Source organism: Hylobates moloch, unplaced genomic scaffold (genome assembly GCF_009828535.3).
Source record: "Hylobates moloch isolate HMO894 unplaced genomic scaffold, HMol_V3 SCAFFOLD_3, whole genome shotgun sequence".
In the NCBI taxonomy this organism is placed as follows: domain Eukaryota; kingdom Metazoa; phylum Chordata; class Mammalia; order Primates; family Hylobatidae; genus Hylobates; species Hylobates moloch.
In genome coordinates this window covers 16,325,951-16,352,804 of record NW_026652278.1, presented here as the reverse complement: position 1 = coordinate 16,352,804, position 26,854 = coordinate 16,325,951, and the positions used below count along the sequence as shown (strand labels likewise).

The following is a 26,854-nucleotide window of genomic DNA, read 5'->3' as shown; positions in this document are numbered from 1 at the left end:
GTACATCAAAAGTATATCAAAGGGATATCTATCCCATGTTTATTGCAGCACTGTTCACAATAGCCAAGATTTTGAAGCAACCTAAGCGTCTATCAAGAGATGAATGAATTTTTTTTTTTTTTTTTTTTTTTTTTTGAGACGGAGTCTCGCTCTGTCGCCCAGGCTGGAGTGCAGTGGCGCAATCTTGGCTCACTGCAAGCTCCGCCTCCCGGGTTCACGCCATTCTCCTGCCTCAGCCTCCCCGAGTAGCTGGGACTACAGGCGCCCGCCACCACGCCCGGCTAATTTTTTTTTTTTTTTGTATTTTTTAGTAGAGACGGGGTTTCACCGTGGTCTCGATCTCCTGACCTCGTGATCCGCCCGCCTCGGCCTCCCAAAGTGCTGGGATTACAAGCGTGAGCCACCGCGCTCGGCCGACAGATGAATGAATTTTTAAAATATACCTATACACAATGGAGTACTAATCAGCTGTAAAAAAAAAAAAAAAAAAAAAAAAAGATCCTGTCATTTGCAACAACATGGATGGAACTGGAGGTCATTATGTTAAGTGAAATCAGCCAGGCGCCGAAAGACAAACTTAGCATGTTCTCACTTATTTGTGATATCTAAAAATCAAAACAATTGAACTCATGGAGATAGAGAGTAGAAGAATGGTTACTAGAGGCTGAGAAGGGTAGTTGGGATCAGTGGGGCAGGTAAGGATGGTTAATGGGTACAAAAAAAAATAGAAAGAATGAATAAGACCTAGTATTTGATGGCACAACAGAGTGACTATAGTCAATAATAAATTGTACATTTAAAAATAACTGAAAAGAGTATAATTAGATTATTTGTAACACAAAGGTTAAATGCTTGAGGGATGGATACCCCATTTTCCATGATGTGATTTTTTTTTGTTTTTTTTTTTGAGACTGAGTCTCGCTCTGTTGCCCAGACTGGAGTGCAGGGGCGTGATCTCGGCTCACTGCAACCTCCGCCTCCTGGGTTCAAGTGATTCTCCTGCCTCAGCCTCCCAAGTAGCTGGGACTACAGGCACCCGCCATCACGCCCAGCTAATTTTCTTGTATTTTTAGTAGAGACGGGGTTTTACCATATTGGCCAGGCTGGTCTCGAACTCCTGACCTTGTGATCTGCCTCCCTCGGCCTCCCAAAGTGCTGGGATTACAGGCATAAGCCACAGCGCCTGGCCCCATGATGTGATTTTTACATCTTGCATGCCTATATCAAAACATCTCATGTATCCCATAAATATATACACCTACTATGTACCCACAAAAATTAAAAATAAAAAAGTAAAAACAAACAAATCTATGGTTTGATAGAAGAACCAGAACCTAGTGTTAGATAGATCAGCAGGGTGACTATAATTTATAATAATCTATGGTATGTTTCAAAATAGCTAGAAGAAAAGACAAATATTTCAGATGATGGATATCCCAAGTACACTGATTTGATTTTTTTTTTTTTTGAGACAGAGTCTTGCTCTGTTGCCCAGGCTGAAGTAGGCTGAAGTACAGTGGCACGATCTCAGCTCACTGAAACCTCCATCTCCCAGGTTCAAGCGATTCTCCTGCCTCAGCCTCCCGAGTAGCTGGGATTACAGAAGTGTGCCAACATGCCTAGCTAATTTTTGTATTTTTAGTAGAGACGGGGTTTCCCCATGTTGGCTAGGCTGGTCTCAACCTACTGACCTCAGGTGATCTGCCTGCCTCAGCCTCCCAAAGTGCTGAGATTACAGGCATGAATGACCATGCCCATTTACAAATTATATAAATGTATTAAATTATCACAGGTACCCCAAAACTATGTATCTATTATGCATCGATAAAAAAATTGTTTAAAAAAGATATTACGAAGATCAAAGGAGATTATACGTATAATCTCCTATAACCTATATTTTATGTACATTTTATAGATATAGATTACATATACAATTCTAAATTTTGGGCAGGGTGTGGTGGCTTACGCCTGTAATCCCAGCACTTTGGGAGGCTGAGGTGGGAAGATTACCTGAGGTCAGGAGTTTGAGACCAACCTGGCCAACATGGTGAAACTCTGCCTCTACTAAAAATACAAAAAATTAGCCGGGCGTGGTGGCACACGCCTGGTAATCCCAGCTACTCGGGAGGCTGAGGGAGGAGAATTGCTTGAGCCCCAGAGATGGAGGTTGCAGTGAGCTGAGATCATGCCACTGCACTCCAGCCTGGCCGACAGTGAGACTCTGTCTCAAAAAAAAAAAAATTATAAATTTTATACATGTTTTATATACAGTCATACCTCAGTATGAGTGGGGGATGGTTTCCAGGAACACCCCCATCAGAGGATGTCCAAGTCCTTTATGTAAAATGGCATGGTATTTGCATATAGCTTACACACACCCTCCTGTATATTTTAAATCATCTTGGCCGGGCGCGGTGGCTCACACCTGTAATCCCAGCACTTTCGGAGGCTGAGACGGGTGGATCACGAGGTCAAGAGATGGAGACCATCCTGGCTAACACAGTGCAATCCCGTCTCTACTAAAAATACAAAAAATTAGCCGGGCGTGGTGGCAGGCGCCTGTAGTCCCAGCTACTTGGGAGGCTGAGGCAGGAGAATGGCGTGAATCCAGAGGGCGAAGCTTGCAGTGAGCCGAGATCACGCCACTGCACTCCAGCCTGGGCGACACAGCAAGACTCTGTCTCAAAAAATAAAAATAAAATAAAAATAAATAAATAAATAAATAAATAAATAAATAATCTCTAGATTACCCATATTAAATGCTATGTAAATAATTGTTGCACTGTATTTGTATTTATTTTTTATTTTCATATTGCTATTTATTGTTTGTTTGTTTTAAGACATGGTCTCACTCTGTTACTCAGGCTGGAGTGCAGTAGCACGAACAGTGCTCATGCAGCCTCAACCTACTGGGCTCAAGTGATCCTCCCAACTCAACCTCCCGTATAGCTGGAACCACGGGCACATGCCACCATACCCAGCTAATGTTTTTATTTTTGGTAGAGACAGAGTCTCATTTTGTTGCCCAGGTTGGTCTCAAACTCTGGGCTTAAGCGATCCTCTCACCTCCACCTCCCAAAGTGCTGGGATTACTTGCGTGAGCCACTGCACCTGGCCCTATTGTCTTTTAAAATATTTTCGATCCATAATTAGTTGAAACAGGTATATGAAAAAGTGCTCAACATCAGTAATCATCAGGGAAATGCAAAGCAAAACCACAGTGAGGTGTCACCTCACATCTCTTAGGACAATACTTTGAAGGATATATTTTCATGACATGACTTATGAAATCCTAGGGACCCAAATAAGCTGTCCTAATAAACTAACTTTGTGATTCCAGTCAATCAGTCCAACAAATGTTAAACTGCCTACTATGTACCAATCTAGGAACAGCAATTCCAACAGTAAAAACAAATTCAAGAGAACAGTGAGAACTCTCAATCTCTTCATATACTATTAAACTTAAGAAAAATAATAATTAAAGTACTTTATTACATTTTTATACAAGGCAGTTTAGCCAATGCTTCTACCCGCTTAGAGAGGTTCTGGGAAAGGTGACTGTGCCTCTGACTCTTACAATTCAAGAGAAAAGTAAGAAGATAATCTGATTGGTGAACACTACCATTCACTGAACCACTACATGGGTTTTGTTTTGTTTTGGAGATGGAGTTTCGCTCTTGTTGCCCAGGGTGGAGTGCAATGGCGTGATCTCGGCTCACCGCAACCTCTGCCTCCCAGGTTCAAGCGATTATCCTGCCTCAGCCTCCCAAGTAGTTGGGATTACAGGCATGTACCACCAAGCCCAGCTAATTTTGTATTTGTGGTAGAGACGGGGTTTCTCCATGTTGGTCAGGCTGGTCTCAAACTCCTGACCTCAGGTGATCTGCCCACCTCGGCCTCCCAATACGTGGGTTCTTTAAAAGGCAGGGGTTCTATCCCTCTCCACTCTTCATTTTCCCCTTCTCTACCTGTGACTAGACAGGTAAATTCAATTCCAGAAGAGAAGAGACAACGTTGAGAGTCATTTAATGCCACTTAAATTTGGAACCCTATGTGGCACCTAGTTTGCAGTTGATTTGAGACAGAAGGAAAAGGTAGTGAGTAATTAGCACCCCTCAACTTCCAATAATGACATCAGTGACCCCTGACCTTGGGTCACCCAACATCTACCTACATTCCAAATTATCTCTACCTAATTTTGCATGCCTGATTACTGTTCCTAATGTACTGCCAGAGTACTCTTAAAAGGATTGCTGGCCAGGCACGGTGGCTCACGCCTGTAATCCCAACACTTTGGGAGGCCAAGGTGGGTGGATTGCTTGAGGCCAGGAGTTCCAGACCAGCTTGGTCAACATGGTGAAACCCCATCTTTACTAAAAATACAAAAAAAATCAGCTGGGCGTAGTGGTGCATGTCTGTGATCCCAGCTGCTCAGGAGGCTGAGACACAAGAACTGCTTGAACCCGAGAGGCAGTGAGTCGAGATCACGTTGCTGCAGCTGCACTCTAGCCTGGGTGACAGAACAAGACCCTGTCTCACACACACACACAAAAAGAATTGCTGGCCAGGCACGGTGACTCATACCTATAATCCCAACACTTTGGGAGGCCAAGGTGGGAGGATTGCTTGAGTCAAGGAGTTCAAGACCAGCCTGGGCAATACAGTGAGACACTGTCTCTACAAAAAATAAAAAAATAGCTGGGCATGGTGGTGCATGCCTGCAGTCCCAGCTACTCAGGAGGCTGAGGTGGGAGCGTCCCTTGAGCCTGGGAGGTTGAAGCTGTAGTGAGCCATGATCTGCACCACTGCACTCCAGCCTGGGTGACAGGGCAAGATTACGTCTCAAAAAAAAAAAAAAAAAAAAAATGCCAAACTTCAGGTGTGTCACTGATGGTCCCGACTCTAACCTGGGGGTTAATGAGCCTTAGGCAATGAAAAAAGTGGACCCTGAATTCAGAGAAAAAGCTTGAGGGTAGACCACATTTGACAAAACTCAAGAGTTAAGCATCATATTCAGAGTGGTATTCCAGGACTCAGAAAAATAAAGTTCAAATTATAATCCCTTCACTGACACATTGATTCTCCATGTCTCAGGCTCTACATCTTTAAAACAGGCTGCACTTTGCTTTTCTCATTAAATTTCTCTGTAATCCCACCACTTTGGGAGGCCGAGGTGAGTGGATCACCTGAGGTCAGGAGTTCAAGACTAGCCTGGCCAATGTGGCGAAACCCTGTCTCTACTAAAAATATAAGAATTAGCCAAGCGTAGTGGTGGGCACCTGTAATCCCAGCTACTCAGGAGGCTGAAGCAGGGAGAATTGCTTGAATCCCAGAGGCAGAGGTTGCAGTGAGCTGAGATCGCACCACTGCACTCCGGCCTGGGCGACAGAGTGAGACTCCGTCTCAAAAAATGAGATAAAATAAAAGTAATAATTCTATTTACAGATGAGGACTCTGACTGAAAGGAGTTATTTGCCTAAGTTCACATGGCCAATAAAAGTCAAAGGTGGAATTCAAAGCCCAAGTTTTCCTACTATGGCCATATTGTGGGGGTTAAGGTGATGACTGGGATACCTGCTGCAGGAACCTTGCCCTGAGTTACTTGGAAACAGCTTCCTACTCTGCCATGACCTGCCCAGGCTAAGAAAAATTGCTGAGCCAAACATGGACCCAGCTCCTTACTCAGAACCTAGTGAAGCAACCTGGCCTCAAAGCCACTTATATTTGTCTCAGAATTGCAAGAACCCCTCCGATGTTGGCAGACATCACTAATGATCAGCATACTTTTCCACGGAGGCCTCGGAATCCTCCACAACTTAGTACCCCTAGGCAGCTACCATCAAATAATTCAACTTAGCACGAGAGTTGAACTTATTTGCCATCCTCCCACTGGTCTCTGAACAGAGACAGTCATAGGCAGCTCAGGGAAAGGATCTTAAAACGAAAATAATGCTGATGTCTAGAAACAAATGTTGGCATGAATGTGTTAACTTGTTTCTCGTCCCATCACTGATGAGACACTTACCTACTTTCCATCCTCCCCACCTGCAGCTTAATCCCAGACCTCAACACCGATCTGTTTACTAACGCTTCTCACCTGTCGGCACCCATCTCATCTTGTAACTGAGCTTTCCTCCCATCGTTGCCCTGCCCAAAACCTCCCCTTCGCCTACAGAATAGAGATCTTTAGTTTGGTCTTCAAGCCCTTCCTTGACCAGGCCACTTTGCAAGCCTCATCTTACACCTCTACTCAATGTGAACCCCCCACCTCCTTCACATCATTTCCTTTTCTTTTTCTCTCCCCTCCGTTTCTCCCTGGGATGCCCTGGTTAAGAACCGAAATACCTTCTTAATCATCTCCGAATTCTACAGGCTGTCTGCCCATCCCTGCCAATAATGCTCCCACTCCACTGTGCTTACTCTCCCTCGCATCATCTGACAACTAGGACAGAAAACTGAATTTGCCTTTAGCTCTTCCCGGGAAGGGACTAAGCCAGACCCTCAGTAAAATGGGCTGATGACCTGACTTTCTGGCCACCGATCTAACAGATGGCAGTCTTATCTAACCCACGAGACGCAAGGGAAGGAAACCAAAACAAAAACCTGGCACTCCGTCCGTCCTGTGCACCCTTAGCAAGCCCCTCAGCCCCCTTGCCCCTGCTTCCCTCAGGGCAAGAAGCTGGGGGTCAAGGGCGTGGGTCCGGAGGGCGCTGGAAGGGGCCTTCCAGGGGGCGCTGCCGCTGCTTGACGTCACTTCCTGCCGCTCCATTGCCTTGGGTCACAGCTCGCGTCTTAAAGGCCGGACCCAGGAAGGTATTTTCAGTCCCTATTTCTGCCAGTTCTGGCAACAGAGCATGGGAGCCGGGCTCAGCGTGGGTCAGGGCCCGGCCGCTAAACGCGTCAAAGCAGGCCTAATTTCCCACTTTCCTGGTGAGGCCCCGGCCGGCCGCGGTGGACGGAAGCTGTGGGAGATGGGCTGAGTGAGGCGCCTGGTCCAGACTCAGAGGATGAGAGCTCCAGGAGTCCCTAGAGCACCAGCCCTGCCTCCCTTCTAGCCCTAGCGCCTGGCCCTCGCCTCGCCTCGGAGCACGCATGCCCCATCGTGCATGCCCAATGGCTCACATGGCGCAGGCTCCACGCCTTACCCGCCCTTGGGCCCTTCCGCCTTCCGAGCTGAGGCCTCTGCCCCAATTCACAGCTATCTCCCCAGCTTTGGAGCCAACTCGGCCTCCAGTACCCCCACTAAACTCTTATTGGCTTCAGGCTCCTCATCAAATTCCCTCTCTGACACAAGGAAAATGGTTTCAAAATTCCACTTGGACCCGATCTTGATATCAATGCTACCACTGGTCACCTCTAGTCAGACACTAAGATCTGTTGGTTTTATTTAAGCAAAATGCCTTGAACCCATTTCTCCTCTCCATTTCTGCTGCCACTTCACCAAGCAACCCTCACCCCCACCCCCTACCCCCACCATCATCGCATCACCATCATCCTCTCCTGTTTCTATGGAAGTGTACTCACTAACTGGCATCTGCCTCAGAATCCGTGCACTCCTGCTCCCATGCCACCTCTTCTGGGATTCTCCTCCAGATTGCTAGAGAGACCTTGTAAAATGAGAACTACAATGATTCCATGATCTCCTTGGGAGAACTTTTCAGTGGCTCCTCATCACCCTGATGGCAAAATCCAAGTGTTATCTACGTGGTATTCCAGGTGCTGCCTGCATTCCTGCCTCTTCTCCCACTACTTGCACTCAGCCATCCTCACTGCTTCCTCTCCATTCCCAACTCTTAGCATTCTCCTTCTGATACCTTTCCATTGAAATTGGTTTACTCAAGAACTGAGGAGATTAGCATGTAGGAGATTTACTAGGGAGTGCTTCAAGTTCAACAATGTAGAAGGGAAAGGAAGGAAGCAGTATTGGACAGAAGTCAAACTGCATAGGGATCTCAACAGAGGCCTCAGCCATTCCTTCCAAGAGTTTAGAAGATGGGATGAGTCTTCAAATCTAAGCAAAGTTGGGGTGCAAAGACCAGGCTTATCCCCAGGTCTACCAGTCATTGGAAACCACCCTGGAAAGTCATTGGAAACCACTTGAGCACAGTGGCTCTTTTCAGATGAGGCAGTCTCCAACGAACAGACAGCTGAGAACTGTCTGCCAAGTCATTAAAATAATAATTTAGCATTTTGGTAGAGATGCTGTGCTTACTAATGGCTGTGATACCAAGTCTAAATTAGGCAGGGGGAGTAAATTCCATTATGCCTGACCCAATCACATTCCCCTTCCTCAGGAAAGGACTTTAGGCCAACACCCTCATTTTACAGATGGGGAAACTCGAGGCCCAGAGAGACTCTCAGATAGTCAGCTATCTCAATCACAGTCTTATAATAAATAGCTAATATTTGAGCATATAGTTTATCCTAGGCTTGTATTAGATGCTTTAGATGCTTTATCCAACGAAACAACCATGACAATCCTATGAGGTATGTGCCATTATTACTTTCATTTGATATACATGGAAATAGGTTTAGAGCAGCCAGAGAAGTAATTTGTCCGAGATTACACAGCTATTAAGTGGTGTATCTGGGATTTGAACCCAAGTCATTCTGACTCCAGAACCATAACTAGAAACCATTAAGATGAATTACTTTTTCTCTGTGCATTAAACCAGCATACTACACATTGTATGATACCAGGGAATGCTATGTACGTGTTTATATGTGTGTATATGTGTATGTGTTATTGCTATACATGTTATGTTGTTGTTAACACACATAACAGACTTTTTATATGAAGAAAACTTTTGCCTGAAAAATTTTATATATATTTTACACATATATATGATGTGATTTATTTTTAAGAATGGATACAACACTACCACATAAAACACAATATTTATTTTCTGTTTCAGGGTAAGAAGATAGGCAAATGTGTTTCTAGAAAGAAAATTATTTTCATATTAGCTAGAAATCAGAGAATACCCAAGTAATTTTCAGCTTCCATGTCCATTGCATGCCAGGTTCTGTGGACCTGGTGGCCTTGCTCCTTCCAGAACTCATGTCTCTTCAAACAGAAGCTTTCAGTTCCAACCAAGAAGGGTGTGCATCTGAATGCCTTTCAGCAAACCTGAAGGGCTCGCCTCCTCCTTTCCCCAAACTACCAGGTCTGTAAGGGAGGAGCCTCTCCAGGAAGGTGGTCCCCATTGAGTTTAAAAAAGACCTTCCCTGAGACCTGAGAAAACACCAAAGTAGATCTCTCTTTTCTTTCCTGCTCCATTAAAATGAAACCTCCATGAAAATGAAAAAGACTCTGAAATGTAAAGATTTCCCGACGTAGAAATGGTGTTAAATTACAATAGCATAATGTGGTCCAAGAAATTCTAAACTGTGTCAGAAACTGTGGATTAATTTGTTTAACAAACATTCATTGTATTCCTACCAAATGCCAGGCCCTGGGCCAGATGCAGGAGGCTGCAGTGTTTTGGGAGTTTGCCATTTAATACAGTACTTCTCAAATATTAGTCTGGATAAGAATCACTTTGGAAAAGTGTTTAAAATGCACGTTCCTAAGCCCCAACCAGTTTCTGATTCATCAGATGGGACTAGGGCTTAGGAACCTGGAATTTTAGCCAGTCCCCAGATGATTCTGAAGCAGCTGGTCCTCCGTCGTAACTTGAAAAACATTGAACTAGTATGTTTTTAAGTTTTGATCAGCCATTTAATCAAGCCACTTAAACTCAGGATTTCAGGGGGTTAGAAGAGATACATGATTTCTAAATCCTTCAAGAAATCTTAAAAAGACTTCTTGAAAAAGGCTTTCTATGCAAGAACAGCACACCAATATGACACAATTTCTTTTCAAACAGGAGAAAGACACTGTGTGTCATCATATGGCTTATGTGGCTAAGGGAAGAAGTTAAAAGGGTATCCTTGGAGCCATTCAAGAAGGTGTGTGTGTGTGTTGTGTGTGTGTGTGTGTGTGTAAATCATCTTGTATAGTTAAGCTTTGTGTACTTTATCCTATGAGTGTTTACCACATGGATATTATAATTCAATTTAAAAATAATCATTTTTAAGGATGTGTAAGACCAAAGAGGGTAAGGGGTTTAAAGATGTCATTCTAGAGAGAAGTAGAGGGAAAGAGCTGGGACAGTGGCAGGAAAAAAAAAAAAACAGGAAGGAGGGAGAAATTCAAACTTCTTGATGAGGGCACCAAGTAAATCCTCAGCAGCTGGTGTAATAGGTGGCTAGATATGGACATTAGCAGATGTGGGTGCAAATAGGCTAAAGAATTCAGGTACCATGATCCAGACACTGTGGGCACAAAAAGAAGGAAAGGAGGAAGGAGGGGAGAAAGGGAAGAGGGAAAGAGGGGACAAAGGGGGAAGAGAGAAAAAAACTGAAAGAAAGAGGCCTCTGGCCCTAGGGGGAGCTTACAATCTTGGGTTCTGAGCAGCCATGTGGCTTTGAGCAAGCTATTTGCTCCAGTCCTGTATATGAGTCTTTAAAACGGAGCTGGACCTCCCAAAGCCACCATGAGGAATAGTAGAATGGGGTATGTAAAATGCTATTTGTAAACTATAAAGGGTTGCCAAATGCTACTTATGAATACATTCTGGCTGAAGGTTAGACCAACTGCAAGTGTGGATACGAGAATGTGTCCCGTTTAGCTCTCCAAGTGACCTCCCACATCTTTCTTGAACCTGACCCCCAAACTCACAGGGGTTTGCTAAGAGGTTTTCTCCTTTTTTCTTTTCTGCTCTGAAACAATTTGGCTGTTGCTTTGTGCAGGCCTGAGCATCAGATTCCTTTCAGCTCCCCCCTCCTGCAGCTGTTCCTCCTTCTACCTTTCCCCAGGCAGGCCCAGCTATTGGCATAGAGGCTACCTGCCTCCTCCTCCAAGGCCTGTGAGTCTCCAGTTGGAAGCCAGAAGCCTCCAGGGACTAAGGCAGCTTACTGGAGGCCCTTGGGGAAGGAGGGAAAAGAAGATAGTCACTAAAATTAAATGAATTTTCTATAAATGTTTTTAAGTTAAAATTGCAATTCTTTTTCTATGCAGAAGAGGCTCTTTAAGAACAATTGCACTCCCTGAGTGGCAGGCAAAGAGCTCAGCAGCTCTTCCCAAAGCCAGGGAGGGAAGGGAGGTGAGAGCAGAAGTTATGAGGTGACTGGTCCTTCCCTCTTTCAGGGGTAGGAAAGCAAAAAGGAGACAGAGCAGGAAGCTGGAAGGAGGAATCTGCTTGGTGACTTCCCAGACTGAGGCCCCTGGGAGAGGAGGCTGAATTTGTTGGGAATCCCAAGATAGGATTTTGTGTTTTCTTTTGTTCCAAAAAGTTATGCCACCTTCTCCCTTCCTTCTCACCCCTGGAGGGCCCCAGCCACCAGCCTTGAAGCTGCAGCGAGAGCCACCCACTGCCTTGGCCTTTGGGATCCCTTCAGCAGGAGAAGAAAACCAGAAAAACAAAAGAGAGAGACCGACCTGGAAGGAAGAAGTAATGAAGGAGGGAGACGGGGAACCAGACGGGAGCCCACACCACTGAGAGAGAGAACTTAGAGGAAGCGCAGGCGTTTACGCGACAGGAGCGCAGAAGAAAAGAGTAGAAAAGGAAAAGCAGTTTCAAGCAAGAGATAGTAAGGAGAGGCGGACAGGGAGGGGAAGAGCCAAGAGTAGCGAAGCTGAGGGATCTGCAGCAACTTTGAGAAATAAAAGTGAACTGTCTGTGGGCGGCTGCTGTGATCTCAGCAAAAAGCCGAGCTCAAGGCTCCGGGACTCCGCCGCCCACACTGTGCCCCGCCTTATTTTGGATGCCTCCAACTCCAGCTTCAGGCACAGTACACGAGTAGGGGCAGTAAGGCCTGGCTAGGGCCGGTGCTGCACGGGAGCTGCGGGTCCCTGCAACACCCAGGTGTGCGGGCGCTACAAGAATGAGCCGGGGCCGCTGCACCCGCAGCGCGGACTTCGCCCCGTGCTCCACACGCTTTAGAAGAGCGTGTCCGGAAGTGTCCTCCCCGGCCCTCCTCGCTTCCCAAGATTTGTTTGCAACGTCTACATCCGTCACCATCGCATAAGCACCGGGGTGAGGAGGTCTCTTTGCAGGAATTAATATCGATTTCAGTCTCCTGCTCCTTCAAAGTTTCTCTTTGACGATGGCGAGACTTATTCTAAGTCAGAAGAAAATAAAACCTTGTCTATTCTGAGCCCATGATTGCACAAAATCCAAAATGCTGCCGGCATGAAGATGCAGCTGGAAGACTCTAGAAACGTAGCATTAGGAGGCAGGGACTTTATAGTGCCCACAGATGAGTTCCTAAATAAACTAAGAATTACGCAGTGGGAAATTAAGGAGGAGGGTGTGAGGGGCCGACCTCAGAGGGACAGATAGAGAAATCGAGAGCGAAACACTCAAGGAAGTGGAACAAATCGTCGTAGCCAGGCGTCTCTGCCTCTCCGGAAACCCGAAATCCGCCCAAACCTCATCCCAGGCGCTCACGGTACCAGTCGCTGGGCCCCACACTATAGGGGCTGCCACCCTCTGCCCCCGGAGTCCCCACGCCGAGACTCATCATTTGCTGGCTCTTTCTTCCTTTTCTTCTTTTGTTTTTTTATCCTTCAAATATAAGACAAAAATACACCTCATTTATCATCATAGATATATATATTTCACTCTCACCACATAAATACAAAACATCCAAATATCCAAAACATTCAGAACAAAGTTAGTAGCCTGGATTCAGTGACACCTACCCGCGTTTGAATCGTTCAATATTTTCTTCACTATTTGCCTAGAAAAAAAAAGATGAAAAAGAGGGGGAGAGTTTCCGACGTAAATAATTTACAATAAAATTACTATTTTAAAAATGTTTTTCGCTTGCTTCAGATGGACGAATACATTCTAGACACTGCGGCACCTCGCAGTCTGGGTCTGTGATTTTGGTTAAAATGTGGGTGGCCGTGGCTGTAGGGACGATCGCCGCTGCGCAGAGTAAGGAAAGAGGGTGTCGCAGTTCGTGTTCTGATTTGGGACCACTGAAACCCTAAGACTGGGGAGGCGAGGGGAGTGTCTTTCCTATCAATCACACAAGACGCTATCTGGACTGCGAGACTACTGCTAGAGGAGGCCCGACTGCCCAGCGGCGTCCCTGCCTCCCCTTCCGCAAAGAACTGCTCAGAAATCCAGACGTTTCCTGCGTGCAGGAAGGGTTTTGTGAATCCGGGTGTTTGGGAGAGGAGGCAATGAGTGCTGACTCGTTTTCCAAACCGAGCAATTGTGCCTGAAGCTACGCGCCTGAGAGGCCTTAGGGTGAAGCGCCGGCGCGCAGGCTACCGCCGCCAGCCGCTTTGCTTGCTTTGCTTTTTCCTGGAGGAGTGGGAAGCTGTCGGCCACCGCCCCGAACAGGCTCTGAGAAAAGATTCTGAATTTCCTTTGATTAGCGGCGTTGGCTTTTCCTTTGCTTTTCCCCCATTAAATTCCTGTTTAAAGTTACAATACCCGAACCTTAATTTTGCATTGCCCTGTGGGGCATTCTCTATCCTGAATTTTCTTACACCTTCCAAATTTCATCATTAGAAGTATTTAAAAACTGGTTCCACTTCATTTGGTTTTACGTAGCAATTGCTTTTATTGCTGATTAGATCAAATTTATTAATGTCGTTGCCTACTAGGACGTTTGTTACTGTTTCCTGGGGTCGGGGGTGGTTGTGATTGGAGTTGCCCTAAAGGGGAGAAAAATCGCAGGATTTGTCCCGCCAGGAAGCTGTGTTGTGTACCGACTATCCCGAGAGGTCCGCAAAGCGGGGCCCAGGGGCTCCCACAAGCCCTGGTTTCTCTGGCAAGAGGACGGAACGTCCTCCTTTTTTGGTCTAAAGAAACCTGGAAGTCCCTGGGGTCTGCGCGCAGTTTTCCTCTTTCAAATATTCCTAGGAATAGTCGGCAGCGGCAGCAGCCGCGGATCTAGAGCAAACGTCCTGTGCTTTAGACTTTGAACCAGTCTTTTCCCTCCTGGGCTGGGCACGGGGTCAGGGCATCAGGTTGACTAACTCGGGCATTTTTCCCAATTCTTTGGATCGCTCCTGGATTCAGAAGGAAGTTGGGGGTTGGGGAGGAATCTCAGAGGAAAGGTGGTAGAAAAAAAAATAGCCCGAATGAGATGAAATTGGTAGCAGAGTCTGGTGGGAAAGGAGAGCTGTCAAGACGCCTGGTGGGAGCCAGGAGCCCAGCGCAGGAGCTCTGGGCACCTAACGCGCGTGAGTCCATAAATATCACCACAATAGATACTATAAATATAAATACAGGGAAACACTTAAAATCAGTCCAGCGCTTTTTTCTCGGCCCCTTCTTTATTGTTGGTCCGGGAGTAAGGCTCGAAGGCCGAGGAGCTCAGATACCGGGCGGAGAGTTCTTGCAAATTCCCAGCTAGCGAACCAGCCATTGTTAACGGGGCAGAGGACAGACGGCTGGCGACGGAGCCGAGCAGCGAGGGCACCGGCAGGCTGAAGAGGCTGTGGCCCGCGGCCGGGGCGCCTGCGTGCAATCCCCCCGGCCCGGCGGGACCGGGGCCTGGAGCACCGCCCACAGACGGCGGGTGCGGGGATGCGGCGCCCGCTGGGCCCGGGGCGGCGGCGGCGGCTGCGGCGGCCGAGCCAGCAGCGGCGCCAGCGCCCAGGGCCGGCAGGCTGGGCCCGCGCAGCGCTGAGCCGAGAGCACCCGTGGCGCAAGGCGGCAGCAGCGCAGGCAGGCCGGGCGGCGACAACAGGCGGCCCTGCTCCAGCAGCCGTAGCACGCTGCACGTGGCCGCGGTCTCCGACACAACCGAGCGTAGCTCCGAGTCCTTGCCCTGGTCCTTCTTCTGCTTGGTGCGCCGGTTCTGGAACCAGACCTTCACCTGCGCGCCGGGGTGCGGGGAGAGTGGGAGAGAGGGGCAGGGAAGACCAGCGTCAAAGGAAGCGAGCTCCCGGGGCGCGCGGCTCCAGGGGTCTCCCAAAGCCCCAGCCCTACCCGCAGCCCCACCCAGCAGCCGGATGGGTCCGGGCCGGGGCGCTGCTGGGGGGAGCTGGCGCCGCCACGAGGGGGACACAGCTGCTCCACTGGGCTGCGCTTCCGGGTCAGGGAAGCAGGCCCAGGCAGGCGCCGCTTACACAGAACAAAGTAATAAAATGCCCACGGCAGGAACTCGAAGGAAGACCGGAAAGGGTTTCACTGGCTTCCGCGCTACCCCGCAGCGGTGTTTGGGGCTCACAGATGTGTGAATCAGTGCAGTCCCAAAGCCGGAATTTCCGGTGGAGGGTGTGAGGCCCTAGGGTGCGGTGAAGGAAGAGGGAACAAGGAAGAGGGAAGTGGGAAGAGAGGCGGGAAGGGAGTGTTGCCCAGCCTTTCCGGACCCAGGCCCCTGGCCCAATGCGCTCGGATTTAGTCCTAGAAGCACTACTCCTGGTGAAGGCTACAAAGGACCATTTCCTGCTTAAGATGTGACCATTAGGTAGCAGCAAGCAGGGAAAGTGGCTGCAGGAGAATAATGTGTGCGGGAGACTTTATGTAGACCGAGCTTTCTGCACCTCCTCTCACCACATAGCTGCATTGAAGGGTCTGGGTGATACTCTTAGTTTATCTCTCCACTGCTCTGAGTCATGAACTTGGAATCATGGGAGAAAGTCAGGAGGCTAAGGTGGACTGAATACTCCCCACTAACCACCCCTCTCATTCTTCTGCCCCTCTGCAGGCCTAGCAGTGGCCCAGAAGAGTTTTGCAGCAATAGGGAAAGACTATCCTATCTAGATTTTATAAACTAAGAGGGGTAGTAGCAGAGAGAATAGAAAAAGCTACCACACCAACTCAAACTCAAAAAGAACACCCCTATCTGTTCTGTCAGTCCTCAGCTTTCAGCCCAGATCCCGGACCTAAAATGCTCTCCACCTGCTTCAGGGTTGGGCATGGGGAAAAGGATCAGTCTTCAGAAAGAAGGGTGCCTTAGCTAGGCCAAGCTGGTGACATGCCATTTGGCAAGTTCTTGGGTCCTCTCCTGGGCCCAGAGCCCACATGGCCAGCTCCAGGGCATCATATAGATTTAATGTAAAGGGAAAGATCTAAAGCACAATCGGCAGTACTGACTTCTGGGTCCTAGATCTGCTTCCCATCACATACCTCACATATCACTGGCACAGAAGACAGGGTCTCCTAGGTACTCAGGGCTGGGGCCAGCTCAGGATGGAGAAAGCCTTCCTTCAAGGGTCAGGGCAGCCTGATCTGCACAGGCAGATCTCCAGGAGGGTGTACACCTTTCTAATTCCTAGGAATCACCCATGGTGCTGGGGCAGGGGGTGTTAGACCTAGCCTCACTCCTGCAGAATGGGCCTGGACGCTGTGTACAGCTGGGTGGGCCCACAAGGGGTGGGGCCTAGAAATCTAGCTAAAATGGGGTACCCCAAACAAGGGCAAAAGTCAGTTCTTTGTAGAGCAGAAGCACGAAGGAAATGCTCAAAACCGGGTGCCAATAAAAATTCCAAAAGGATAGGATTTGGGGCCTTCTGGGCCTAGGCCAAGGTGGATAAAACATGGGCCCTGGAGGATTTGAGGATGGCAGGAATGGTGGGGGAAAAGGATGTATTATCTAGGGGAAGGAATCCTTAGGCCTGTCTTACCCATCCTTCCCATCTCCTCCACCTCCCAAGGGTAGCTCTGTCCAGAGCAGGTTAGGAGGTGAAGAGCAGGCTAGGTAGGGGTGGTGGGGAGGAAGGCTGGTGCAGAACTGTGTGCGGCCTGGTCGCCAGGTACCTGGGTCTCGGAGAGGTTAAGCTGCCGGGCGAGCTCGGTCCTCTCGCGGCCCACCACGTACTGGCAGCGCTGGAACTCCATCTCCAGCCGATAGAGCTGCTCCGCGGTGAAGGACGTGCGCGTCCTCTTAGGCCGGTCCAGGTCCAGGCCCTTGGGCAGGATGATCTCTCGGATGGACCCTTTGGCATCTGGGGAAGGGGAGATGTCAGCCGCCACAACCCTACCGTCCCCCTCCACCTCCTTGGCCCGAGCTGGATTTGGGGACAGAGTCCCCAGAAGCGTGCAGTTTTGGGGATAGGGGGCGGGGTGCGGAGCGCGACCACAACCAGGTAGCAAAGACACTGTGTGGAGGGCAAGGGGCCTAACTCCATACCGCTGACCGAAGGAGGGACCACACTTTGTCTTTTTGTAGAGTCCTCCAGACAGGGGAGAGAAAAAAATCCAATCAATTCCACATAGGCGGACGTTTCTTCCGGCCTGGGGGGGGGCCTCGGCTGCGCCTTCCGGGTCCCCTGTAGCCTGAGGGTACCCTTGCCGCCCCGCCTGGGTCCTGCGGGCCCCAGCTCTGGGCTTGCTGACCAGACCGTGCTCCAGCCTTCCCCACCCCCACCCTCGAGTCTCCTTCCCTGCGGAGTCCGCGCGGCGGAAGGAGGAGGGACTGAGTCGGGGCCGGCCGGGCCCGGCGATCTGCTAGCTGGGGCGGCGCCGGGCCGGGGCCCGGCCTCGCAGCCTCCGCCGCCCGGGCTCGCAGCCTCCGCCGCCCGGGCCAAGCGCACGCCGCGCATCCGAGAGCCGCAGAGCAGAGCACCAAAGCGGCAACCGCGGCTCCGTAACCAAGCCCAGCTGCCTCTCCCGGCGGCAGCGGTCGGGCACCGATCGCGGCCGTAGGGCCCTCGGCCCAGTGTACCAACTGGCAGGGCCGTAGACCGCGATCGGCAGCTCTTCTCCGGGGCTCGCGCTCCCCTTTGGGTGCGCTCAGCCCTCCAGAGCGCGGGAGTCCCCTGGCCGGCTCCCGGCAGGTCGTCCCGCCCTTGGAGCGCGCACACCTCCTCCAGGAGTTTTCTGCTCCTTTCCCGGGTCGGAGGCCGCAGTCCGATGCCCGGCTGCACCCGCGCAGCCTCTCGTCTCCCCCCGCAGCCCGGTCAGCGGGGCCCCTCAGGGCGTGGAGGGCCGAGGCCCCTGGAGAGCGCACCGGAGAGTCCCAGGCGCTTGTCCCCAGCCGGACTCGGGGCGGGGAGGGCCAACAACTTTCTCCCAAGTCCCAGCCGGCACTCCTCCCCACCGGCCTGTGTCGGCGGCAGCGCGCAGCTCGGGCCCCGGAGTCGACCCCAAGGAACGCGCCCGGCAGCCCTGCCCATCCCTACCTCGGACCAGGATCCGGCGGCAGTAATCCGGGTCGGCTGCGGAATTGGATTTACTTTTGTTACAATCCTCAGCAGCGCCCGACGCTGAGAAGGCGCCCTGCGGCTCCTTGAGGAAGGCGGCTGGGAGGTTCCCCTCCGCGCCCTTGCTCTCCCGACTCTCCTTGTGCGCGTTCTTCGAGACCCGGGCAGCCTCGGCGTCCGAGTGGCATCGAACGTCCATTTTGTCTGGTTTCCCGAACATAGGCAAGAACAACAACAACAACAACAGAAAGGAAAAAAAAAAAAAGCCAAAAAAAAGGGGGGGGGGGGAAGGGAAAAAAAAAAAAGAGGAAAAAGGGGACAAAACCCCCGACAACGCGGCCCGTACGCCTGCCCCGGCGACAGGCAAGGGGCAAGAATGAATGTCCCTGCGGGGAGGCTTCGGCGGCCGCGCGCGGGTCAGCGGCGACGGGAGAGTGGCGCGCTCGCCGAGAGGCGGCCAGTCTGGTCCAGGATCCCGGTGGAGCTGCGGCGAGGCCGCCTCGTCAGCACCCGCGTCCTCTGAGCACGTCCAGTGTCCCCAGCCTGGCGATCAGGTAGCGAACAGCGCAACTCCGAAATGCTGCGGCTCCCGCCTGTTTCTGAGACGGCGAGTTGTAGTTGTCCGACACCCGGGGGGACGCACACTCGCTGTTGCAATTGATTACGGGTAATTTCGCAGCCCCCACGTTTCGGTTACTTCATGAATACACTAAATTGTTTGGATAATATATCAGATCGTAATGGATGGTTTCTGTCCTTGTCCCCAATCAAGTAGGGGTTTAGCCAGTGAATAAACGGAAATGATTGGTCTTGCTTTCAGGAAACACACAATCAAAAAGACCCACACTTCCAGAAAAACTTTTGACAAGATTCATCCTGAATTGTTAGTACCATTAGCAGGCATTATTAACTTTCCTTTTGCCTTTGACCCTCCTGCTCACATACTGGCTAGAGGGGTTTTCTCCACACTCGCCAGATAGAGCTGAATGAGGGTTGGGCGGCGGGGGGGTGTGGGGGGAGAAAAAAAAACCCTACACACCCCGCAGCAGAAGAAAGCAGTTGCCTGGGGGTGGGGGATGGGGGACAAAGGGGTGGGGGGAGAAAGTTTTCCCAAAAAGTGTCTCCCCTGCACTCTAAAAAAGCCAAGCTTTTCCCCTAAACAGCTCCTTCTTAACACACCTCGACGCAGACAGCCATCTTAAACTGCCACCTCTCTTCATTTAGTTCCAGTTGGATTTTTTCATGCCTGCACCTCCAGCAGCCCTGAGGCAGCCCATTCAAAGGGCAGCTTTGTACTCAGAGTCCAGCAGGAGAGAGAGGGGGAGAGGGAGAGACGGCCGAGAAATCTCAACTGTGAGATCTGCTTCAAAAAAAAAAAAAAAAAAGTTTTCCCCTAGCTATTTCATTGTCTCTGCTACAATATCTTTGAGAAAAGCAACAGCCAGTAATCCAATAAGAGCATTGATTAGGCTACAATGATTCAATTCAAGCGCATGGCCTTGTGCAAGGAGCATGCTCCAGCCCTTCTCGTCACCTTGCCGGGGCAGAAGCCCTCTCCACGCTGCTCTCCCCATTCATTCCTTTATGGGAAATGCGGAGCAAAAGAAGTGAAAGATGGCAATTATCTAATTGGACTATTAACAAACAGTCCTCTGAGTGCGGCGGTCTGGCGTGGCTCCTGGGCGGGGGAAGGGCCGTGTTCCCTGCCCTCATTCACAAAGAGTGCAGGGGCCCGGGAGGAAAGGGGTTTTTTAAAGGGGGTGGGTGGGGGGAGAGGAGAGGTGGGAGGTTTGGCTGAGAATTTTTCCACACAATTCCAAGAATGGGGCGGAGGCGGGGGGAGGGGAGGGGGTTGGGGAGGGGGTCGCGGCGAGCGGGTGGGAGGCAGGCCGGGAGGGGGAGGGGTGTGAGTGTGTGTGGCGGGCCCCTAGGGGCTCCAGCTCGCAGCGACGCGCGCACTGTCCGCACCTCCCGCCCCGCCGCCACCTCCCTGCCTCCGCCGCCACCCCGCGGGACCCCTCTACCGTCCCAAGCCAGGAGGGGGCCCCCTGAGCGGGGTCTTTCGCGCTCTCCACCCAGCCACCCCTCCAGCCACTTAGGGGCACCCAGGTTTGGCCCAGCTCCGGAGGGCATCTCTGGCCCTGCAGGCCGACCTCGGGCTTCCACTTCAGTTGACTGGGCGGAGCGGTGGAACTGTCCCGAGCTACTCTCCGCAGGGCGGCGGGTTTCCAGGGTCCCCAGCGGGCTGATCGCCCCTCAGCCCGGCTTCGCTGCGCACGCTGCCCTCGAAGTCCGACGCCGACTGGGCGCCCGGGGAAAGTGCCTTTGATTACCAGCTCTGCTCCGGCGGGTTGGTGGGGCGGGTGGGAGCAGAGAGGGGTAAGAGGGGTAAGGGTCTTTGCTGCCACCCTGTTCTGAAGATGTAGAGTGGGATTGTGTTAAAATCCGGCGAACTCTCCGGTTACCTCCCGCAACGCTCAAAAGCCCAGACTGGCGCCTTGAGGCAACGAGGGCTTTGCTCCCAAGCGGCCAAGCCGTCGGGGGTGCAGCCGCCGGGTCTTGACTCCCACTACCGCGTCGCGGGTGCAGGTCCCTGGGATTCGAGTCCTCCAGATGGGGGTCCCTGCAGCAGATGGGGCATTCGCTTCCCTGCAGAGCTCGGCCCAAGGGAGCTCCTGGGCCTCCTTGGGCAGGTAGGGGTGAGACGGAATCCCCCGGCACACCGGCCCTTCCTTGCCCCCTACCCTGGAGGGGTTGGAGGGGTCGGACCCTCGGACTACGCCGGATCGGGTGCGCAGGAAGATTCTAGGCCTTCCTCAGCCCTTTAGGAGCCCTGCAGGCGGCGGAAGTCCCAAACCGCAGCCTTGGCCCAAATGGGACCCGGATGGCTCTGGGTCCCCTGCCGGCCGCACCCCTCTCTATGGCCTCCTTCTGTCGGTGAAGGCCACAGTGGCCTGGAAAACCCACGGGGACACCTGCGGAGCCCGGTCAAAGACCTGGAAGAAAGCTTTTTTAAAAATAAAAATGGCCCAACCCATTACATTTTCTTTTAGATAGATGGGGGAGCTGGGGGGCGGGGCGGGGCAGTCAGGGAACAAACAGCTGCCCTTAGAAATGACACGCCCTATGGGCAATGGCGGCGCTGGGAGGTCCGCGGCCGCATTCACTGCCACAGGGAACGGCCAAACCGTGGCCAAATCCCAAATGCAGATTTTAAGTTTGGCCTCAGAAATTTCTGCCTTCCCTCATCTTGTGGCATATTTTGATGCAAGTGGGAACTATTTGTTTGTTCGTTTGAGACGGACTCTCACTCTCTTGCCAGGCTGGAGTGCAATGGCGCGACCTACGCTCACTGCAACCTTCGCCTCCCGGGTTCAAGAGATTCTCCTGCCTCAGCCTCCCGAGTAGCTGGGACTACAGGCGCGCGCCACCACGCCCAGCTAATTTTTGTGTTTTTATTGGAGACAGGGTTTCACCATGTTGGCCAGGATGATCTCGATCTCTTGACCTCGTGATCCGCCCGCCTTGGCCTCCCAAAGTGCTGGGATTACAGACATGAGCCACCAAGCCCAGCCTGTTTGTTTGTTTATTAAACTTACTTATTTTTGAGACAGGTTCTCGCTCTGTCGCCCAGGCTGGAGTGCAGTAGCACCAGCACGGCTCACTGTAGCCTCAAATTCCCAGGCTCAAGCTATCCTCCCACCTCAGCCTCCTGAGTAGCTGGGAGTACAGACGTGAGCCACCGTGTCCAGGGGAATTATTTATGAAGCAGTCAGTTACCGGATGCATAAACTCACTTAATCTGAATTCCTCCTTCAGAGATGTAGTAATATTCCAGTTTTATAGGTGAAAGAATGGAGACTCAGAGAGACTTTCAGTAACTTGCCCAAGTCACACAGACTGGTATGTGCAGAATTTAAATTGACTTCTGCCTGACTTCAAAGCTATTCATGCTCTTCTTTGCCACACCCCACAAGACTCTGCCCCATTTTTAGTTCCAAACCCATACTTGCTCTGAATTTTCCAAATCTTCAGGTGATCATGTGTGTATCAAAAAGACACAGAGCAATGACTTTAATGTTAATGCGAGGAATCCTCATTATTAGACATCAATTTTCATGAATTTTTTCTAAACAACAGTTAAGTAGAAATGCAATCATGAAATTCTTGTTTCTGATGATGCTATTTATTTCTAGCCATGAGCTTTTTTTTTTTTTATTAGGAGTTTATCACTCTTCTATTAGCTGATTGGGGGTGAGTAAAAAATCATTTCCTGGGTTTCAAACTTACAGAATGATCATCTGAGAGCAGTGTCCAGGAATTTGCATTTCTAGCTGGCTCACCAAAGGATCTTTCACAAATTAGGTTAGATAACTTCACCTTAAACTTCGAAGATAAACTTCGGTGACTCTGCTAGGCTTCCTGAGGGCAGGGACTTCCATCCCTCCCTCCTTACTGGACATGCAAATGCTTATTGAGGAAAGGCATAAAATGGGATATTCTGGCTGGGCACAATGGCTCATGCCTATAATCCCAGCACTTTGGGAGGCCGACGTGGGCCGATCGTTAGGAGTTCGAGACCAGCCTGGTCAACATGGCAAAACCCCTGTCTCTACTAAAAATGTAAAAATTAGCCAAGCATGGTGGTGCGCACCTGTAATCCCAGCTACTCGGGAGCCTGAGGCAGGAGAATCGCTTGAACCTTGAAGGTGGTGGTTGCCATGAGCTGAGATCATACAACTGCACTCCAGCCTGAGTGACAGAGCAAGACTCCATCAGAAGAAAAAAGAAGAAGGAGGAGGAGGAGGAGGAGGAGGAGGAGGAGGAGGAGGAGCGGGAGGAGAAAATGGGATATTCTGGGAAAACAACGAATTTGATTAAGCAGACATTTACCAAGAGTTTGGAGGTGCCAGAACCCAGGTAGCCCCTAAGGCATATAGGCCTCATCTCTGCATCATCATAGACAAACCCAGTAATTAAGAGAACTCACTGGCTTTAGGTTAGTCATGGCTTCAGGTTGGCAGCACAAATGAAGTAACCAAATTAAAAAAGAAAGTCAACTCGTAACCTGGTTTTGCTTTTTGTTATACATGGTACTTTTTTCTTTTTTTTCTACTTCCTTTCTTCCTTCCTTCCTTTCTTTTTCATCTTTCTTTCTTTCTTTCTTTCTGTGTGTGCGTGTGTGTGTGTGTGTATGTGTGTGTGTGTGTGTGTGTGTGTGTCTGGATTAAAATTCTGTGGGCATCCATCCAGAAAAACCATGACAGGTTTCTGAGAGGACACAGTGGAGGACGGAAGCCCTGGGATGGAAATTTCAGAAAAGCAGCTGCTAGTCCCAGAAAAAAACTAAAGCTGTGTGCTCACTGGCAAAGAAAGAAGAGAACTCAGTCAATTATTTGGATAATCTGAGACAAGCCTGTACTGCACAACACACACAAGGACACAAGGCTGCACCAGGTGAAAGTGTTTTATTCTCTTGACTAAATTTGCCGCCCTCCCCAGTGCCCTTCCTGCCCCCACATCACTGTCTGCAGGTGCAGACAGACCCAGAATAGAACTGTAGCACTGGAAGGATTTTTAGAGATCATCTATTCCATAACCTTCATTTGACTTGACAGATGAGAAAAATGAGCCCAGAAAGACAAAGCAACTTGTTAAGGATTAGACAACTAGTTAGTGGGGGTCTCTGTGCTACAATCCTGGTCTCCTGACTCAAAGCTACATTCCCACCTCCACCCAGGCTTCTTGAAACCCGAACAAGATGCACTGTCTGAGGTTGGGTGAAATGATGCCATCAAAATGAGCTAAATCACAATCTGAGCGTTGGGGATGCTTTTCATATTCCCTGCCCCCGCCTACTTGCTTCCAGTCACAGAAAGCAGGATCCGAGGTGGCACAGAGTGCTTTCCTTTTCCATCTTCACTTTTTATTTCAGAAAGAAGTAGGAGGGGACAACTTGAAGGCAGAAAAAAATCTGAGATCATCCTAGATTATGAGCGGTTTAGGGACAGCATAACTTAATGTCTGAGACACCATTTTAAGAAGGACTGCATCAGAAGGATGATACAACTGGAAATCAAGTTTCTGTAACAATGAATCAGGGTACCAGATAACAATAATTAATTAAAGGGAAGAACACTTAGCATTTATACAGACACTTTCATCTCCAATCAAAGTTGCCAGTGGTGATGAATTCAATCTCATTGAATTGTCATTATTCCCATTTCACAGAAAATAGTTGGGACATTGGGGAAGCACTTGAAATGAGAACCAATGTTGACTATCCAAAGTGGAAAATGCAGCCATATATCCAAATATTTCTTACCAATTATAGCTAGAGTATTAGCCAATGTGTAGACAGCTAAATTCTGAATTATTCTGTCTACACTTCAAGCAAAAATCCCATTGGCCTCCATTTCTCAACTTAGCATTTTGTACCAAGAAACTATTTCATCGATTATATATACATTTTGCACTTGGAAACATCATACAATTTTAGAGTTAAAAGGAACCCCATTAATTCTATAGGCTCACTTATTCAACAAATCATACAAACATGGGGGATGCCTGATTTATAGATCCATACCCCAGGTCCCTTACCTGTTAGGCATGTGGCTTTAGCAGGTCAGTTTCCTTCCCTGTGCCTCATTAGTCTATCTGCAAAATAAGGTTAGCTTTGATACTGTAGGGTTGTTATGTAACAAACGTGCTTAAAACAGTGCTCGACACACAGTGAACACTGTCGATAAATATTTCCTATTAGTGTCTTTATGTGAGCATCTCTTATGGAGCCATAGAACCTGGGTGCATTGTGTTAAATAGAACCAGAGATACCAACAAGGAACTAAGAGTCAACCAAGGTAACTGATTGGTCCAAGTACTCCATGGCAAAGCTTGATTGGCTTCATACTGATTCAATACTATAAAACAGTAATGAACATCTTGTACTTATTACGGACTTACTGACTAGCATTATCTCATTTACTTCTCATAACAGCACTTTGAGAAAAGAAGAATTATGTATACCCATTATGTTGAATTAAAAATAGCTGTAAATCTTTTGCCATACTTCCCATCAAGAGGTAGAGTCTATTCCCTTTTGCTGAATTAGGTGGAGCTTTGTGACATGCTATAATCAATAAAATGAAGTGGAAGTTGCGCTTGTTCTGTCTGGGACTATTCTTTAAAGAGGTCTGGTAGTTTTTGTTCTTGCTCTCTCATAGAACCCAGCTGCTATGCTGTAAGGAAGGCAGTCTAGACCGTGAGAGGAAAAGAGGATACATAAAAACTGAAGCACCCCAGCTGACAGCACCAACTTCCATTCATGTGAATGAGATCATCTTAGATGTTCCATTTCCAGCTGAATTCAGCCTTATGAGGGTTCATGATAATACCATGTGAGGCACGGATGAGCCACCCATGCTGAGCCCTGTCCAAATAGAATCTTGAGAAAACATAAGGTTGCTGTTGTTTTTTTTTTTTTTTTTTTTTGAGACGGAGTCTTGCTCTGTCACCCAGGCTGGAGTGCAGTGGCGCAATCTCGGCTCACTGCAAGCTCCGCCTCCCGGGTTCACGCCATTCTCCTGCCTCAGCCTCTCCGAGTAGCTGGGACTATAGGCGCCCGCCACCATGCTCGGCTAATTTTTTGTATTTTTAGTAGAGACGGGGTTTCACTGTGGTCTCGATCTCCTGACCTCGTGATCCGCCCGCCTCGGCCTCCCAAAGTGCTGGGATTACAAGCGTGAGCCACCGCGCCCGGCCTGTTTTAAGTTACTAAGCTTTGGGTAGGTTTGTTATACAGCAATAGGTAACTGAAACATCCATATTGTGAATGAGAAACTGAGGCTCAGAAAGGCTAAGCAACTTGTCCATGGTCAGGAGCTAGGAAGCGGGACAACCTAGATTCAAACCCAGGACCATCTGACACCAAAAGCCATGATCATAACCAGTGAACTACACAGTGCCTCCTGTGGAATAACTAAATTCTGAAGAATAATTCACAAATTAAATTTTTGTTCTTTCCTTATTTCGGGCATTACCTAATGTAGGCTGAACTAATAAAAAGCATAACATGTCAGTCTTAAGACCATAAAGAATAAAAATGTTAGAGTTAGAAATGAAGGGTCGAGCACGGTGGCTCACGCCTGTAATCCCAGCACTTTGGGAGGCCACGGTGGGAGGATCACCTGAGGTCAGGGGTTCGAGACCAGCCTGGCCAACATGGTGAAACGCCTGTCCCTACTAAAAATACAAAAAAATAGCTGGGCGTGGTGGTGCGTGCCTGTAATCCCAGATACTTGGGAGACTGAGGCAGGAGAATCGCTTGAGCCTAGGAGGCAGAGGTTGTAGTGAGCCGAGATCGAGCCATTGCACTCCAGCCTGGGGAACACGAGCGAAACTTCATCTCAAAAATAAAAGAAAGAGAAAGAAAGAGAGAGAGAGAGAGAGAGAAAGGAAGGAGGGAGGGAGGGAAGGAGAGAGAGAGAGAGAGAAAGAAAGAAAGAAAGAAAGAAAGAAAGAAAGAAAGAAAGAAAGAAAGAAGCAAAAGTGATCTCTGCCAAGATCTCACCTCTTGAAATTGAAAGGAGGTGTCTCACTGGAAGGTGGGTACAGAGCTCTAAATTTTCTTTCTGTTTTTCAAAAACAAAGATGCAAATGAACACGTTCTGCTATCACCTTTAGGAAACCAGAGATACA

The 26,854-nt window shown here is 49.5% G+C and overlaps 1 protein-coding gene across 2 annotated transcripts; it reads right to left on the bottom strand.

The window, feature by feature from the left end:
* Window positions 1-8,826: 8,826 nt before the first annotated feature.
* VAX1 (ventral anterior homeobox 1) lies at window positions 8,827-18,593 on the bottom strand. 2 transcript variants are annotated; one of them, XM_032169689.2, is made up of 4 exons: window positions 18,137-18,593; window positions 16,773-16,960; window positions 12,749-12,786; window positions 8,827-12,611 (listed from the first exon to the last, which is right to left on the bottom strand). In XM_032169689.2, exons 1-4 carry the CDS (start codon window positions 18,375-18,377, stop codon window positions 12,518-12,520), a joined length of 561 nt encoding a protein of 186 aa, XP_032025580.1. In that variant the 5' UTR covers window positions 18,378-18,593; the 3' UTR covers window positions 8,827-12,517. The 2 variants fall into 2 exon arrangements, with proteins under 2 accessions (XP_032025580.1, XP_032025571.1); XM_032169680.2 differs by lacking the exon at window positions 8,827-12,611 and having other exon boundaries at window positions 12,734-14,886; window positions 18,137-18,456.
* Window positions 18,594-26,854: the final 8,261 nt, after the last annotated feature.

Excerpts from the sequence above, each read along its gene's own strand:
- VAX1 (XM_032169680.2), bottom strand. The coding sequence starts at position 18,377 with ATGTTCGGGAAACCAGACAAAATGGACGTTCGATGCCACTCGGACGCC. Across the intron at positions 16,961-18,136 it reads CCGCCGGATCCTGGTCCGAG|ATGCCAAAGGGTCCATCCGA; the intron begins GTAGGGATGGGC and ends CCCCTTCCCCAG. Across the intron at positions 14,887-16,772 it reads TTAACCTCTCCGAGACCCAG|GTGAAGGTCTGGTTCCAGAA; the intron begins GTACCTGGCGAC and ends CCCGGCGCGCAG.